The sequence below is a fragment of the Lethenteron reissneri genome, chromosome 44 (assembly GCF_015708825.2).
Source record: "Lethenteron reissneri isolate LAM-NWPU_2019-01 chromosome 44, ASM1570882v1, whole genome shotgun sequence".
Lineage (NCBI taxonomy): Eukaryota > Metazoa > Chordata > Hyperoartia > Petromyzontiformes > Petromyzontidae > Lethenteron > Lethenteron reissneri.
In genome coordinates this window covers 6,450,731-6,469,224 of record NC_083822.1, presented here as the reverse complement: position 1 = coordinate 6,469,224, position 18,494 = coordinate 6,450,731, and the positions used below count along the sequence as shown (strand labels likewise).

At 41.7% G+C, this 18,494-nt stretch overlaps 1 protein-coding gene across 1 annotated transcript in view; it reads right to left on the bottom strand.

Moving 5' to 3' along the window:
* The window catches only part of LOC133353496 (otoancorin-like), a 41,710-nt gene extending 23,825 nt beyond the window's left edge, over positions 1-17,885 (bottom strand). Inside the window, exons 1-14 of the mRNA XM_061569781.1 lie at positions 17,679-17,885; positions 14,939-15,027; positions 13,818-13,927; positions 13,100-13,249; positions 11,893-12,101; positions 10,556-10,644; positions 10,332-10,456; positions 8,905-9,042; positions 7,731-7,945; positions 7,299-7,381; positions 5,701-5,825; positions 4,383-4,504; positions 3,526-3,658; positions 590-805 (exon numbers count right to left, since the gene is read on the bottom strand). Of these exons, the coding sequence (XP_061425765.1) occupies positions 590-805; positions 3,526-3,658; positions 4,383-4,504; positions 5,701-5,825; positions 7,299-7,381; positions 7,731-7,945; positions 8,905-9,042; positions 10,332-10,456; positions 10,556-10,644; positions 11,893-12,101; positions 13,100-13,249; positions 13,818-13,880 (1,668 nt within the window). The 5' untranslated portion in view covers positions 13,881-13,927; positions 14,939-15,027; positions 17,679-17,885. The remainder of the gene's footprint in view (positions 1-589; positions 806-3,525; positions 3,659-4,382; positions 4,505-5,700; positions 5,826-7,298; positions 7,382-7,730; positions 7,946-8,904; positions 9,043-10,331; positions 10,457-10,555; positions 10,645-11,892; positions 12,102-13,099; positions 13,250-13,817; positions 13,928-14,938; positions 15,028-17,678) is intronic.
* Positions 17,886-18,494: the final 609 nt, after the last annotated feature.

The window sequence follows — 18,494 nt, the reverse complement described above, 5'->3', positions numbered from 1 at the left end:
ATTTTTATTTTTTACCTACGTGACTTTACCGAAAAAACCTAAGAATATGAATCCTTGCAGTCACGAAAGCTTCAAATCTAGAATATGTTGATTCAATCTGGCCCTTTTTCATGCCAGCAACATCTTTGCTGTACAGTTAAGGCCGCCACCTGTCCTGGTTTTCCCAGGACATCCTGTTTTCGAAGTAACTCTACTTAGTAATCTTTCAGTCTTCCAAGAACAATAAAAATCCTGGATTTGTATCAGTTGCAGCACACATCCCTCCTTCTAAAGACAACACATTAAAATGTAGTAATTTTTTTTTACATATTCAGCTTCCCATGCAATGTCCCAGTTTTTTTTGTGTCCCTCTGGTAGCAACCCGAGTGTTGAAGTGGTGGTCGAACTTTACAGATCCTGTCTGTCATCTAACCGATACCCACTGGGAACCACTGGCGAGTTTTTACCCCCTAAAATTCCAAAGGGCGACTTCATTGTCTCTCAAAGACACCCGCTAGCTAAAGCGACCTCATTCACTGCCTTGAACAAAAAGCATACCGGAGAAAGTTGTGCTGGCGGGATTCTCACACGCAACTAATTTCCAACTCACGTTGAAGTTCGCAGCCTTCAGTTTCCTCACGATGTTTTGTGCCTGTCCCGGGTTCCATCCTGTTTGGTTGCTGAGAGTGCCCAGCACCAGCAGAGCGTTGGTGCTGCTCAGATTCTTGTCGATGGCATTTAAAGGAGCGTAAACGACTGCTGATCCCAGATTTTGTATCGAGGCTGGTTGCAAGTCTGTGTATGTGGTCAGAAGATTCAATGAAACCTGAAAGGATTGAGAAAAAACAGTTGGTAAGAGTCAGGGTTTCATTTCTCATGGAATATTTTCCCAACTCCCCCCCCCCCTCCCCCCACTGCATACATATTTTCCAGAGCTCAGCCCCAACAAGCGTGACATCAGAAGTATAGAGGCCATTATTTAAAACCACGCGAGAGCCCATTTGAAACTAAAAGTATGTTCATCTTCTTGGTTCTTTCGGTAAAGTCACGTAGAATGGAAATAATAAAATAATAAAAATAACACATAATAAAATTATTATTTTGGAATTTTTTTAATAATAAAAACAAAACATAATAAACTAATTATTAATAATAAAGTAAAAAAAAATCTTATTATTTTATTATTTCCATTCTACGTGACTTTACCGAAAGAACCAAGAAGATGAATCCCTGCAGTGACGAAAGCTTTTAATCGAAAAACAAAAGTATGTTATTCAAGAGAGACCTGGGTCAAAAGAAAATAAATACCAACAAATACAAAAAGCAATCAAATATATCACACCATATGCAAAATATGATTCAAATCAAATTGTCTGATATTCACCCAATTTCATCTATTTCGAAGCTAAGCTGGTTTGAACCTGGATAGCGCTTTGGATGGGTGCCTACCATCACAAACAGATTGTTATAGGCTGCCGTAAAACTATGTGGTGGGCAACAGAGGGCAGTGATGCAAGATAGTTGTACTATACTCTAAGCTCCCCTTGTCTACGTTCTGCACCTTCACCAACTCACACTGACCAGCGCAGTGAAGTATGGTCAAATAACCCCCATGACCAACGCAATGTCAGGGAGAATCTCATCCATCAGTGAATTGAAAACGGGGCTATGCAGTATAGCCCTCTTAACGACGGTAAATGGTTCCCCGAAACCGGTCGTGAAGTGATTTGGTTGTTAAGCGAGTATAGGAAATACATGTTAAAGGTGTAATTCGTTCCGATAGCATCAAATGGAAACAATGCCCCAACGCTCATGAATGGACGTCGCTGATTGGCAGTGGCCTGGTCAGACACTTTGGAGCTCTCTGATTGGCCGAAATTGGCGGTCGCGTGCTCGTCGTCAGCCCGTTGTTAACAGGGGAATGATCGGTAACCGAACACATTGGGCTCTATTGAGGCCGATCGTTAAGTGATTCGTCCTTAATAGGGGTGGTCATTAAGAGAGTTCTACATGTACATGTAACAAATCAAATACCGTAAACATATTAAGTGCATAGATTTATTTTTAAGATGCATTTTGCAATGACACGTAGTTCCTACTTTTTTTTACTTTAGCGTGTAAAATTTTATTTCGATTTGATGACCGCGACATGTTAATTGCACTGATGCAATGCCAAAAAAGCTGTGATTAAAAAAACAGTGATTCCGTGTAAATTTGAATAAGTGATTTAGAAAAACATACAATTTTTCTCATCAACATTTAAATTATAGCTAGTTTCACAGAAAAATAAAGCAGCAACAATGACAATTTGAGTTTATCTAAACTATGTTTAATTTTACCAGGTAAGGCCCACTGAGCTATGTAGCTCTTTTTCAGAAGAAACCTGGCCACAAATGATAGCTCAACGAAGTGGCTTTTCAAGTGGAAATTTATAGCAGCCAAATACTCTAAACTCATGTTTCTAAATGTTAGAGGGAAAAACCGGAGGACCCGGAGAAAAATCGACGCGACCACAGGGAGAACTGCAAACTCCAAATATACACGCGTGAGGATCCAGATCGAACCCACGACCTCGTGTATACCAGGTGAGGTTGTTAACATCTCGCTACCACGGCCCCCTAAATGCAATCTCAATGCACTCGCAGATCAGTATGCTTTACAAAGGGAATACATGAAGGGGGGGGCGGTGGCGAAGGGTGTCAGGGCCAGGAAACATGTGAGCAGAAGCGAGATAAAGGAGGCAGTAACTGCATAGCACTGCCCAAGGGACTACGCAACCACAGTCCAGCGAGTCCATCATTGTCAACAACGATGACGACAACAACAATACTCTTTGGTTCTTTCGGTAAAGTCACGTAGATAGCAAAATAGCGAACGGATCACGACGTTTCGATAGCAACGCAAGCCATCGTCTTCAGGTGAAACAATACAGCAGGCGGACTGCTGAGGCAGGAGGAAATGTAGCGAGAGAGCTGCTGCAACCAGAGGTTATAGACGTTTCATTGAATCTTCTGACCACATACACAGACTTTTTGTGGTGTGTACAACCCAAGGGTAAGTGGGCGGAGCTAGAGATGGAATTTGCAAGTCAATGTAAGGCTAGCAAACGTAAGGCTAGTAGACGTCAACTAATTAATTTGACAGAGGGAACAAGGTGATTGAGAGTAAAAAGAAAAAAAGATAACAAACTTAGAAATGTAATGCAACTCAGAGAGGGTTGTACCCACCACAAACCTATATAACCTCTGGTTGTAGTAGCTCACTCGCTACATTTTCTCCTGCCTCAGCAGTCCGCCCTGCTGTATTGTTTCACCTGAAGATGATGGCTTGGGTTGCTATCGAAACGTCGTAATCAATTCGCTATTTTTCTATCTACGTGACTTTACCGAAAGAACCAAAGAGTATTCATTCCTGCGGTTACGAAAGCTTCAAATCAAGACGACAACAATCCCAAGAGGCAGCCGAGGGAAAGCCATGGTAGCAGCAAGTTGACTGAATGTCATACTTGTGTAGTATGCACTACACCTATATGCAGGTGAAAAGTACCTTTTCTTTATCTCTGGGAAGTGTGATGGAATTCAAACAGTTGCTGAGATAACTCTCCAAACCTACAAACGAAGCAACTGGGAGGCTGCTGCCATATTCTCCAACGTACGTGCACAGAAGTGGCTTCGGCACGCTGATCCGGCAGACACACACACATACACACGCACGCGTGCATGAAGATGCATATTCAATGCAATAACAAGCAGTGCATATGTGATGAACATTATTGTCAGCAAATAATCCCAAAAAACCTTTAATATGAGTTATAAATAAACGCTGATGGTGATTTGCCATGAACTGACACTGTTGGCCTTTGGCTAAACTATTTAACATTTAATTCACACGCACATTCTACAATCATCCATTTTCTTGGTTCTTTCGATAAACTCACGTAGAAGGGAAGTAACAAAATCATAAAAATAAAATATAATAAAATAATTCTCACGACGTTTCGGCCACAACACAAGCAGCCGTCCTCAGGTGAAGAAACAGGTCTGACGCTGTCTTCTCGACAGACCTGTTTCTTCACCTGAGGACGGCTGCTTGCGTTGTGGCCGAAACGTCGTGAGAATTATTTTATCATGTTTTATTTGTATTATTTTGTTACTTCCCTTCTACGTGACTTTACCGAAAGAACCAAGAAATGAATCGCTGCAGTCACGAAAGCTTTAAATCGAAAAATCATCCATTTCTTTACCGCTGAAGATATTTACACGCAAGTGTGACTTAAGTCATCGCCACAGTTGCCACACACAGCCTTGTGGCAAAAGCACCTCCGATTCGCACGGTTGGCTATGTACGGTGCGATAAAAGTTCAACATGCGTACATACAGAGGCAACGTTGTGAGGTGTCTCACCTGGAAAGTGGCAAACTGCTCTCGTTCATCATCTGCACCAAGTAGCGCCTCAACTCCATGTCCATGTTGTTCGGTGTCTCGAGCAGCTTCAGCGTGCTGGCGTCGACAACAAACGTTTTCCGCTGCGCAAAATCCATTCCATGTTAGTTTGCTGTGTGCAAGAATGTGCGCCAAGTGTGACGGTGAGCGTATCTGACTTGCAATTCGCAGATGACTACAGGAGTTCGGTTTGATCTCCTGGTTGCGACGATTGAAGCAATGAGGGCATTTGCCGTATCTGCCTTCCGTCCACCCAGCACCTCCGATTAGCACACTTGGCTACGTACGGTGTGAAAGAAGTTCAACATCTTTGGTGGAACGGCAGGTCGTGCGCGGTCGCCTAATGTGTGGGTATGCCCACCTCTTCCACGACGCCTGAGCAGCATGAGATAGGTTAAATCCCTCTATAGGTTCTCTCTCGACCTCCCTTTAGTGGAGGCCACGATGCCAGTAGTGATGCAATTAAGCCAGTAGGCAACTGAAACTTTGCTGGGTTTTTATTATTATATTTACTGCAGGGGTAGTGCGGTGTCACAGCTATTGAGTGCAGTATACTAAGGCAAAGCCAAGTTCGATTCCTGGCCACAGTTAACATCAGTGGTAAATTATATCTCGACCAGTCCTGGGTTTTCCCCCCTAACTGACTTGCATTGACTAGTGAGTTAAGTATGGTCATTGGGAATTCCGCATCCAGCAGTAAATTAGCAAATGAGCAAACACTATTCCATTGTATCTCCTCATGTCACGTGTGCGATCTGTACGGGATATAGCGGTTCCCCTCCGCACGTGTGGTGAGTTTTCTCCAGGTGCTCCTGTTTCGCCCACATGTATAAACGCCCACCAATTGGCTAAAACATATTCATATATATAGAGCACTGCAGAACTTGGATAACTGTGCGTGCCGGCTCACCATCTTGCTGCCCTCCAGCTATGTTGTTGTTCCTCGGCAGTTGTGAGATGCAATTGGCATGAATGACAACACTATATGTGAAACTAAAATATCTGTAATATTATGCAACAAGATGAGGTGAGCTGTGTATCTGCTTTTACGTGGTTGTAATTGCAATACTAGATACATTTGTATTGTTATTACATTACATTATATTGCTTCGGGTACATCGCTTTGTTTATATATTCAACTAAATGTTTTGTATATTTACACGAGGCTAAGTGTTGGGCATTCACTTCACTTTATCCCGTGTAAAGTTCTCTGAGAAGTCTTCAAATTGGTGTGAAAAGATTCTATGTAAACATCCATTAACTGATCGTGGAAAGTTACCTGTGTGGTGTCTTGGACAAACCCGTTAAAGTCAGATAGCTTCGAGAGCAGGAAAGACTGCCCCATGTTGTCAACAATCCAGCTGTTCTTATTTGCAAAGCATGGTGGCGGCGTTCCTGTTTTGGCTGTGGAATCACAAGTTACGTATCATTTGAGATGGAATCATGGTTTCATTTCTCACTCCATATTATCCGGTGACAGGCTGGCCTGGAGTAGAGATTATCTGAGTAAGGTGTTTGCTTCTATAACAGTAAAAGGAGCGCTGATCCATAACAATCAGAACTATTTTATATAATTCTGTATTCCTAGAATCATATAAAAAAATACGTGTCATATTAACGCATGGACATGTAAGCAAACAAAACATATTTAAAAGCAAATACAAACTAATTTTATTTTATTTCATTGCCAATGCAATTCAAGCAACAACATTGCGGGACAGTTTTGGCTGAAATTAAGCACGTGACATCGTATTCAGTGCAGCACTTGGCAAGGGGAGCCACACTGATCCATTGATCTAAAGCATCAAACTGTTTGGCAGCCTCAGATATAGAAACATGTAAAGTGTACAACTCAATCTTTCTCAGATTTAAAGTTACCCAATCTATCTTTCCGATAAAATGTTTGCATCCTCCACATGCACCGAACATCAACAATGTTGAGTTTATTTTCTAGCCGCTTTGTTAGGGTCCATCAATGCAGAGATTCCTCCTGCCTCTGACGCTTATGTCATTCAATTAAAGTTGACCTCTTTACTCTCCCGAAGCATCTTCTTGGTTCTTTCGGTAAAATCACGTAGAAGGGAAGTAATAGACCTGGTCTTCACCTGAGGACGGCTGCTTGCGTTGTGGCCAAAACGTCGTGAGAATTATTTTATTATGTTTTATTTTTATTATTTTATTATTTCCATTCTACGTGACTTTACCGAAAGAACCAAGAAGATGAATCCCTGCAGTCACGAAAGCTTTACATCGAAATCTCGCCGCTTTGTTTACGGTCCATCAATGCAGAGATTCCTCCTGCCTACGACGTTTATGTCATTCAATTAAATTTGACTTCTTTACTCTCCCGAAGCAGTTCATGTAATATATAAAAACTCCATCCTGTGAATGCAATACGGCTTAAGTATGGCTTAGTTAGTATTACAATTGAATGTATTTGGAAAATGTCAACAGCATAAATAATTTCGCCAAGTCTGAACTTTCAGTGGAGTGGTGGCACGGTGGTTTGTGCAATATTATATGACCTGAATTCGATTCCCGGCCATGGATTATTTTAGTTGTGAGTGATATCGGAACTCACCCTGAGCCTTCCCTAAGTCGACTCAGCTTTAAACGAGAACCCGGTGCAGATGTGTAAACATCATATTAATGCATGAACATGTAACCACCGTGCCACCACTGCAGATGTGTAAACATCAGCACGGGAGAGAGAAACGTGGCCAGGTGTGATGCTGGCTACACTTCCCCAACACTCTATATGGGGTGGTCTTTGGTGGTGGTAGAAGATTTGCCAGTAATTATAGTAAGTAGTAGTGTAGATCATGCATTGGTGAATGTGCAATCGAGTGAGAATTATTAACGTTCAAAAATCCATACCTTTAGTTAGATAACTTATTATCCACTGGTAAGTCGCCTGTTTGGTATCGTTACTGCTCAACCCAGCATCCAGTTTTCCAACACTGAAAATAAGATGTGTTGCCGTTATCATGAGCAGCAACAGCAGCAGCATCAACAGCAACCACACCATCAACATAACTAGCAGTGGCAGCAGCAGCATTATCATCATCACCGTCTTCTTCATCACCAATGATGATCACTTCGCCCATCATCAGCAGCTGCAGTATCATCATCAATGGCAATCACTTGGTCAAGAATCAAAAGTAACAATATTGTTTCATCATCAGCAGGAGCAACAGCAGCAGCAAACATCTTACAGCAACGCCAAACAAAAGCGTAGAAACGCAGCATGCATCAGACACCAGTTCCACATATGTTAGCGTGCATATTCATGTTCTTTAAGTTACTCACAGAAAATCAAAGTTATCGCAGTTCATCGCGAGCGGAAGATCAGCCACGTTGGCGGCCGTGATTCCCGGCAGGATGAGTGGAGACAGCCGGTCCACAAACCACGTCTTCACGTCCGCATCGATGAAGGATTTCACGGCGGAGCTCCTGTTCATGTTGTTCCAGGCCCCTTGCATGAGGGCGGCTTGAGAGGCCTTGGGCACCGTCTTTCCTGCCGCCTGTGATCAAAATGATCGGCTTCAGGAACCGAACAAGGCTCCCACTACGCGGAGTGAAACGTTGGACATCATACAATGGTGGGGTACCGAACCCCTCGGGGGGTAGGGGAATGGGGGAGTGGGGGGTAAAGGGGGACCGAACGATGTATGTGTAGTTTCTAATATTTATAATGAACAGGAAAGGTTATTCAGGGTTTCATCTTCTTGGTTCTTTTGGTAAAGTCACGTAGAAGGGAAATAATAAAATAATAAAAATAAAACATAATAAAATAATTCTCACGACGTTTCGGCCACAACTGAGGATGGCTGCTTGCGTTGTGGCCGAAACGTCGTGAGAACTATTTTATCATGTTTTATTTTTATTATTTTATTATTTCCCTTCTACGTAACTTGACCGAAAGAACCAAGAAGATGAATCCCTGCAGTCACGAAAGCTTTGAATCGAAATTTATTCAGGGTTTGTTTGTTTTTTCCATTCACAAGTGGAGCCCGGCCTTACCAGATCCTAATCTCGAGCTGCCACTGGCCAGGTGGATCGGTGTAAGAGTGAGCGGCTCACAATTGGAAGGTTCTGAGTTCAAATCCAGGTTGGAAGTGGGGGGGTTGACTCAGCCCATTATCCTATTTCATCTAGAGTAAATAAAATAGGTACTATATTCTTTGTGTCTTTCGTTAAAGTCAAGTAGATAGGTTGAAAGAAAATAACAAAAAAATGCGACGCTCACTTGTGTTGTGATCGTCGTAGTTTTTTTATTTTCTTTGAACCTATCCACGTGACTTCACCGAAAAACCCAAAGAATATGTGTAAGTCAGCTGTGGTTGTCCTATGGATAGACTCACGCCCGCCATGGGCATGTGGAATCCACTTCTGAGGGCTGTAAGCAGGTGATGCGTGCTGCCTCAGTGCTCATTTAACCAAGACATTCCTTCTGAATGTTTGACTGGTGGAGATAATTCACCTTAAGGTTGAACTCGTCCAGAAACTGTCCGAGAGCGTTGAGGTCAGTGAGTTTGGGGAAGATTGCTGCCAGGCTGGGGGCGTCGTTCAGCACGGTGTCCGTCGCAGCGTAGTCTCCCAGCTCCTTCGGATTAGCGATCTGACTCGGGCGTTGGGTGGTCAACAAAAAACAAAGAAAGGGCATCGCGTGAATCATAACCTAAAATATCTCTAAATTCAGATCAAGTGGTTCTGAATAATATTCTTAGGTTTTTTCGGTAAAGTCACGTAGGTAAAAAAAAAATTAATTAATAAAAGTTAAATAAAATAAAAAATCACGACGTTTCGGAGGCAACACAAGCTTCCGTCTTCAGGTGGAACCGTCACAGCCACGACAGCTGTATCACGTAAATTAACGTCGTGATTTTTTTTTTATTTTACTTTTATTAATTTTTATTTTTTTACCTACGTGACTTTACCGAAAAAACCTACAGAATATGAATCCTTGCAGTCACGAAAGCTTCAAATCTAGAATTGGTTCTGAATAAATTCAACTTATAGAGATGACAATGGATGGATAAGTCCAGTCCCAACTGGGATTTGGAATTGGTGATTTAACCATACTGGTGGGCTACCCAGTCAGTTATCATTTTAAAGGGTGCATTGAAATGTGTGGATATGACTATCATGAATACAGTATTAGCATTTTGCATAGTTATCAACATCAGAGGAAAAGCACATGCACAGGTAAGGCAATACTTAAAACTGCAAATGAAAGTTATTATTCCTGGACCATCGTCCATCATCTCTTCTTGCAACATGCCCTATCCAAGTCTCCCCACGCGGCCTCCACATAATTAAGCCCACTTGCTTTTAAGAATAGTTTGGGTGATATCATTCATCTGCGTATGTTTTCTACTTTAATTTTCCTCTGTCTCTCGATTTAATTCCACATGCTTCGTTGCACACTTTTCAGTTGTGGTTTTTTTCATATTTGACCATTTCCATGCAGCTGAAAATCATATTATAAGCTACAATTGTACTTGTGCAATAAGCAAAATTTTTAAAACATTTTCTTGGTTCTTTCGGTAAAGTCACATAGAAGGGAAATAATAAAAATAAAACATAATAAAATCCCTCACGGTAGAGGCGGTTAAATTTCGATTTAAAGCTTTCGTGACTGCAGGGATTCATTTTCTTGGTTTTTTCGGTAATCCCTCCTCTACGGAGAGGGATTTTATTATGTATTATTTCATTATTTTATTATTTTATTATTTCCCTTCTACGTGACTTTACCGAAAGAACCAAGAAAACAAAACCCTGCAGCCACAAAAGCTTTAAATTCGAAATTTTTCAAACATGTAACGAACTGTTAACAATGGTAGATTATACAAAGGCTGAGCGTATCCGTTGTTTGAAACTACAATGCCTGAAGTTAGGAATTTTTACCGCAGCATATGAAGGTAAGACTTCCTTGAAATCAGCATCCGTGGCATTGTCTCTGAATTTCCCAAAATAATCAGTGAGCAGATTGCTGCTCGTTATGGCAGGTGTGCACTTGGAACTGGCGACAGCTGTTGAATAAATGAATGATTGATTATTAAACAAATCAGTTATGAAAACACAACCGCTCTTCGCAAAAATAATTCGTGTTTGTTCGCAGAGTTCTCTACCTGGCTTCACAAAGTTCTTGATCTTTTTAACCATTTGTGGTTTAACGGTCTCGTTGAGTTGAGAATAGACGGCACTCAAGCTCCCAACTCTGCAAGGGTAAAACAAAAGTCTCGTTACAAAAATTACGAATCACATTTTTTTTTTCGCGAATGCTTGTAGGCCAAGTTGGGGTGGTCCCGATTGACCTGGGAATGTGTTCTTTCAAGCCCACGCCAAACACGACTGCAGGCATCTGCAGGAAATGACATGAGGATCCCCGCGGTCGTGCGTCGCATGTCCATTGGTTAGCATTTATTTTTTGAGTGGGAGGGTCATTTTAATTTTGATGATTGAAATCTGCGGAGAAGCTGTGTTGCCCAATGTCCCATACCGCACTGGAAGGACTTATGATATATGGTCTGAAGTTCAAAGCTCTCATCAAGTTGAGAATAGAACATTAACTCACAGATCTGCAGGAGTTAACTATTTGGCTCTTAACAAAATAATTAGTGATACGAATACATTCCATCCTTAATAACTGGTCTATGACTGGTGTAAGTTAAGATTGGCCCTGCTCAAACCAAGGAAAGCCTTTTGCTGGCATGTAAATAAAGGATTAGTTATTTAGGTAAAATGCTACATCTGGTCAATTTTGCTGTACGGAGTAGAGACGTGGACACTGACAACAACAGCAACAAAAAGGCTCGAAGCTTTCGAGATGTGGCTGTATCGAAGGATGCTGAAAATCCCATGGACAGCCAAAACCACCAATACACAAGTTGTGCAAGATATGGGCACTGACAGGCAACTGCTGAAGACCATCATTAGCAGGAAGTGTTACTACCTAGACGACATTGCCCGAAACGACCACAAATACCAGCTGTTAAAGCAAATCCTGGAAGGAAAAATCGAAGGGAAAAAACGACCAGGACGGCCAAAAACGACATGGCTCAGTAGCATCAAAACATGGCTACAATTAACAACAGCACAAACTCTACACGCCGTGCTAGACCGGGACCAATATCATCGTGAAGTCGCACACGCCGTTAGGCAGCACTAAAGAAGAAGATTTAGGTAAGGGTAATTAAATAGAATATTCAGCGCCCCCTATGTAACATGAGATTAATTGAATAATCAGGAGGTTGGTGCTGTATGTAACGACTTGCATTTACACTGAAAACACAATTTGTCTGAATGTTAATTATTGTGTTTGCATCTTCCTCCTAATTGTGACCTTGTAGTGTGCAGTACATTTACAAGTTTAATATTGAAAAAAAAACTTGGATGTCAGTGTGAATGCCATCATTTGCACTGTGACGCTTACGTGACGCTCATGTAACGCTCGTGTGATTCTCACATGGTAGTGAAAGCCGGGCAGGAAAGTGACACGGGGATTGTGTCCACGTCTACGTTGCTGGTGCCGGGGAGAACGTGTGGAGAGAGCCTGGCCACAAACCACTTCCTCACGTCCTCGTCGGACAGTGTGGGCAGGGTGGGACCCAAAAAGAGCCAGGCAAATTGCATCAGAACATCTTGGGAAGCCTTGGGCACCGTCTTTCCATTTGCCTGTGATACAAATGGGCACAGGTTGCATTATTTGTGGTCATTTAATGGTAATGTCCACGGCCTCTATTTAAAGCTTTCGTGACTGCATGGATTCATATTCTTGGTTGTTTCGGTAAAGTCACGTATAAGGGAAATAATAAAATAATAAAAAATTACATAAGAAGATAAAATTCTCACGACGTTTCGGCCACAACGCAAGCAGCCGTCCTCAGGTGAAGAACAGCGCTGTCGGAAAGACAGCGTCCTAATGAACTAATGAACTTAGGACGCTGTCTTTCCGACAGCGCTGTTGCTCACCTGAGGACGGCTGCTTGCGTTGTGGCCGAAACGTCGTGAGAATTTTATCTTATTATGTTTTATTTTCATTATTTTATTATTTCCCTTCTACGTGACTTTACCGAAAGAACCAAGAATATCCATGGCCTCGTGGGACAAAACGGTAATTCAGGGGCAAGTTTCCGAAATATCTGGAACTCCCTTCCCTCCGGTCTTCACACTGCGAGCTTTCTTCTCCTAACCAAGTCCAGGTTTCAATCAAGACCTTTCAATTCTCCTCCACATATTGAGTTTCATCATTATCCAGAGAGGTTTCTTCATCATCTGTTGTTGCAAGTTTATTTTCCTCCCTTCTGACCCCAAACATGGGGAAGCGTTGGAGCAGTGGTTAGCGCACTGCGCTATGAATCGGTTGGCTAACAACGGAGGCGGATGACATCGAACCAATCCTGGACCACCCCATGCCTTCACTAACCCACACTGCCCATCGTGGTGATGTCTGATCAATCAACTGCCATGACCTACAAGGCTTCCAGAAGCCTTCATCCAGCAGTGGATTGACACAGGGCTGTAATCTTTATATATTTAAATTCGCATTTTCTCGCAAAAAAAAATACCTCCTCTTTCCTCCAGTAAAAAAAACACTCTTTCCTTTCGTAACCCCCGAACAATGTGCATGCTTCCCATCTTTGTACAATGCAGCGGTGCCATCGCATTTATACCTTCACGTTGAACTCGTCCAAAAATGGCCCAAGCGTATCGTAGTTAAATGTGTTCAAGGTACGATTCAGTTTGGCTGTGTTATTCAGCACATTGTCTGTGGCAGCGTAATCGGCCAATTGCACGACAGTGAGAGAACTGAGAACTTGTGTCTAAGAAAACGTAACACACACACAACAACAAATGCGCATAAATCATTGTCAAAATCACGTACAAAACCTGCGTAGGAGTTGACGATTGTGTCGTATCGCGTCCCGTCGTGTTTTTGGGTTGTACCGCGTGTTTGTTCGGCACGGTGTCCGACGTTTTTCTCCACATTCTGAAAGCTTCATAGGGAAGCTCATTTCTTGAGGAAGCTTCCAGAATGTACAGCAAAACGTTGGACATCATGCCCAACAACGCCCAGTACTACCTGATAACATTCTCGGGGAGGATGTGTGAACGTAACGTGTTCGATCGCAATGTATTTTATAATGTTATAAAAAAATGTGTAGTTCTATTTTGGCCTTTGTTTTGTTGTCACCTGTTTTGTTTGTTCCATGATGTTGCTGAAAAACTCTGACATCACATTATTCACATTATCGGCAGTTCACCAGCATTGATTCAAGCGAGCCTGACTGCTTATGAGACACCTCCGATTAGCACGGTTGGCTAAAAAATGTAAATGGTCATGTTGAGCAGATTCTTATGCTGATTCAATGTGGGAATTACAATACTTACGGCGTCAAATGATGGTAAAACATCAACGATTTCGGCATAGGTGATATTTTTCGTGAATGCCATAAAGTACCCTGTTATCAGTTGGGTGCTATCAATTGGGCAACTAGCAGCTGTTAAAGCAAAAATAAAACACATGTTAAGGGCATACATGATTAACATTGCCTTATAATACAAAAATATACAGCCGGATAATGCCTTTTTATAAATGGCCTTTCTTCATAGGGATGAGGGCAGAGAGATTGGCTGACTACAAGTTGAAAATCATACTTTAGCCAATGGTTCCCAAGAATACTGGGAAAAGTTAAGAATGTGTAAAAATTACCAACCTATAAATGCATCATAGCCCCAGCACAGCTCACGTGAACAGTGGAAAATAACACCATTGGAACCTCATTTGCCAGTAAAAATATGATAATTGTTTTTTTACCCTTCTATCTGGCAACAAAACTGACACCTTTTTACAAGGAGTCATGTTTGCATAGACCACAATACCTGCAGTCATAATTATCAGTGGAAAATAAGTTCAATAATCCACCGGTTTACATCAGGGGGGGCGGGCGTACATTCATGAAAGTTGTGGCGACCAATATCGAAACGACATCAATCGAAGCGATTTACAGAGTAAGTAGGATGGAGGCGAAGGCCTCAGAGGTGACGAACAACGAGACAGGACGGACGAAGCCGTCAGCGACGTTTGCGTGGTGTTTAGGCGACCAACATCGGATAGTGGTATTCATAAAGTGACGACGTATTTGCAAAACGACGTGACAGCGTCGTATTACTGTAATAGGCGGAATGTTTCGGACTCCCCCCCTCCCCACAGCCCATTCTGGCTCCTCCTCCCTTTCCCTTAGCCAGTATTTAAGGTCGTGTCCTCTTGGAGCTCCCTTCTCCTGTTACAGTCATTTTTGCTGTGACGGTTCCACCTGAAGACGGAGGCTTGTGTTGCCTCCGAAACGTCGTGATTAAATGTATTTGTTTTCCTTTTTTCACCTACGTGACTTTACCGACAAAACCAAAGAGTATGGTTCCTTGCAGTCACGAAAGCTTCAAATCTAGAAAGAATGTTACTTATCGCACATGCACAGTTTGTGGTGGAAATTCAAACGTGACTTCCTTACATGATTTCACAAATTCCTTGATTTTGGTCACCACCGCTGTTTTGATGGTGTCGTTAAGTTTGGCATAGACTCCGTTTAAACCAGAGATTCTGAGAAAGGGAAGAGCAAAACGTTATTTCAAAATTCAATCAATAAATTACAACATCAAATCATTAGCAATGACTGTAGACACAATATCATATCAATAAACAAATACTTGGGTACTAAATTAAAGCTCAGCCTGGTATTGACTGAACTATATACAGCACGTTGACAAATGACTCAGTAACTGATTAATTACCTTCTGGAAGGGATATAAAGATGAAATGTGTCGCAAATATATTGGATTTATAACAACAATTGGAAAATCATACGTCTTTGATTTTGGGCAACTGAAATTAATTTGAGAGAAATTGATGTTTTTCCATCAGCATATGAAAATTTCCATAAGAATCAGAATCTGTATTTTTATTTATATATACTGGAGGAATCTGATGAGCTATGAAGCTCTTTTTCACATATGTCGAGTAGGGGTCGGTCAGAAAGTTTCACAAACAAACAATAAAAAAAACGATAGGAGTGCAAAGTATTGGAATATTCTTTGGTTCTTTCGGTAAAGTCACGTAGAAATAAAAGAAATTAAATAATAGAATACGACGTTTCGATTGCAACACAAGCAATCGTCATCAGGTAGAAAGCAAACCTAGTGAACTTAGAAATACAATGCAATACAACACAGAGAGTCGGTGAACACAACAGCCAGCACTGTCTCGGGTGTGGACCAATCAACTTCAAGGACAGTGCATGTCATTATCATTATCAGAGTTGTTTCTTTTTGTTTGCATTTTGACTGCTTGTGTTGTGGCTATTGCAAACATGATCCCTTGTATAAAGGTGTTAGTTTTTGTACCAGATAAAAGGGTAAAAACCTATTACTATATTTTGTTACTGGTAAAGGAGGTATCATAGTGATTACGTTCTATTTAAGGCCTCGACACAGAGGCGTTGGGTCTCTGTGTGTCTATGTTGTGTGTCTCTCTGTGCGTCTCTGTGTTGTCTCTCTCTGCTTGTGTGTCTGTCTGTGTGTCTCCGTGTCTATGTTTTGCCTCTCAAATTTAGCAGTCTTTGGGTGAACGTAATCAACCAGGTAAGGTGCTGACTGTTGTGTTAGCCGACTCTCTGTGTTGGATGATTGCATTGTATTTCTAAGTTCACTAGATTAGTTTTCTACCTGATGACGATTGCTTGTGTTGCAATCGAAACGTCGTATTCTATTATTTAATTCTTTTATTTCTACGTGACTTTACCGAAAGAACCAAAGAGAAATTCCTGCAGTCACGAAAGCTTCAAATCATATCGGAATATTGCATATTTCTAGATGGCATATTAAAAAGCAAAATGGTCAATTCATACCACACCTGCCCCTACCCCCCACAATTAGGAGCGGTAAACATTCCACCTTTGCTGGTCTCCGAGGACGCAGACTCGAATATATGTGGCTTTAAAATGCGAAAGCCAACATTTTTCTATTTTTGAATCCCCAATTTTTATGCGATATAATTGTGAACTGTTTCAGTTTGCAACATGTGCCTATAAATCTTGATTTAAAGCATTCGTGACTGCAGAAATTCATATTCTTTGGGTCTTTCGGTAAAGTCACGTAGGTAGGTTATTATCTTTCAAACTATCAACGTGACTTTACTGAAAAGACCCAAAGAATATGTGCCTATAAAATGTGTATGTTGGGTTTCTGACATCCTATCCTGGAATTCTGATGTCATATTCTGGGATTTTAACATCATATTGTGGGATTCTGACATCATATGCTGGGATTCTGATATTGTATCCTGGGATTCTGCAAGTTATATGTTGACATTGAATACAAATACATTTGAAACAACCCCATACTCCTGTAGTTTTCGAAAGAGTGTGATGCTAAATATGAGATAAAGCAGACAAGGCTTGTCACCAGTTCATAGATAAACATATACTTATTCTAGACTTACAATTAGAACTGTTTAAATGTGAGCTTTAACTTGCATGTAACTCGCATCAAATTAAAAACACCATTAGTCACACACACACGATGCAATACACGTTTAACTTCATACATAGTTGCATCCTTCTCATTGCAATGACTGAAATACGTCCACCTGTCTATTTTCGTTGAGACATTTACACAAACCCGGCCACGTGGCTCAGCGGTAGAGCGAGCAGCTTGCAGTCAGAAGGTTTCGAGTTCAAATCCTAGTTGGAGGGTGACTCAGCCTATTTTCTCTCGACGGTCGATAAAATGAGAACTACTTTAGGGTGAAGGCCCCCCCCCCCCCCCCCCCCACAGTGGTTGTCCTATGGACTCAGCCCCGTCATGTGAATGCGAAGTTTCGACCGCTGGCTCAGGCTATAAACAGGTGATGGACGAACACATCTCAAAGATATCCTGTGCGTCAAACGAGGACCCATGTCGTAAAGCGAGGGATCCTTGCCTGTAAGATGGGCAGCTCACCGGCATTGATTCAAGCGAGCAATGACTCTGCTAATGGCTATGTACGGTGCGAAAGAAGTTCAACACACTGTAGTGTACGATTTAGGGATGTTTAAGAAATACTTGTATTTGTTATGTTGCAGAGACGTAACTTTTTTATATTTTAGAGTGAATCATTGTAATGATTTTGTCCTCAGTTCCACGAGTCGAGGTGCACCGATCTTTGTTATCATTGTTATGAGTACATTGTGTGAATGTCACTGTTATATTGCTCACATGCTCGAGAAAGCCAGGGCAGCTTATTGATACAGGAATGGAGGCGACATCTGCAGCTGTGATGCCCGGCAAGATGCTTGAAGACAGCCGAGTCCCAAACCACTCTGACACTTCAGAATCAGCCATTGTTGGCAGATTAAGGATTAACTTGTCCCAGACTCCTTGAAGCAGGACAGCTCGAAATGCCTCAGGCAATTCCTTAGCCGCTGTCTGTGAAACACATGCCAAGTAAATTACTTTACACGCATTTGCAGATATGTTTGAAATCATGTTTAAAATGGATAATTTGAGGCTCTGCGCGGGTTATAACTTCTTCACCAAGTGACTGAGTGGTCAGAGCTCTGAGCTGCCATTGCTGATGTGCTGGCTTCGAATCCAGGCAGCCGTCCGTGATTAAACTGGGTTCTGAAGTGTAGTAAGGAGATCGTCTCAGCTCGGTCACCAATGACTTCGCAAAACAACTAGAAAACATTCTAGATTTGAAGTTTTTTCGGTAAAGTCACGTGGGTAAAAAACTAAAATTAAAATAAATTAAATCACGACGTTTTGGAGGCAACACAACTAAATCACGACGTTTTGGAGGCAACACAAGCTTGCGTTGCCTCCAAAACGTCGTGATTTAATTTATTTAAAAAAAAAATTATCTACGTTCCTTTACCGAAAAAACAAAAACATAATTGGTTTTGACCTGAATTCTGATAGATTCATGCTCAGATAATTAATACAACAGTTTGGCTGTCATGCGATGAACAAATACTTTCACGTGCAGAGCGGCTGGGAAAGTGCTGCCCTCTGTTTTGTGGACCAGGGATCACA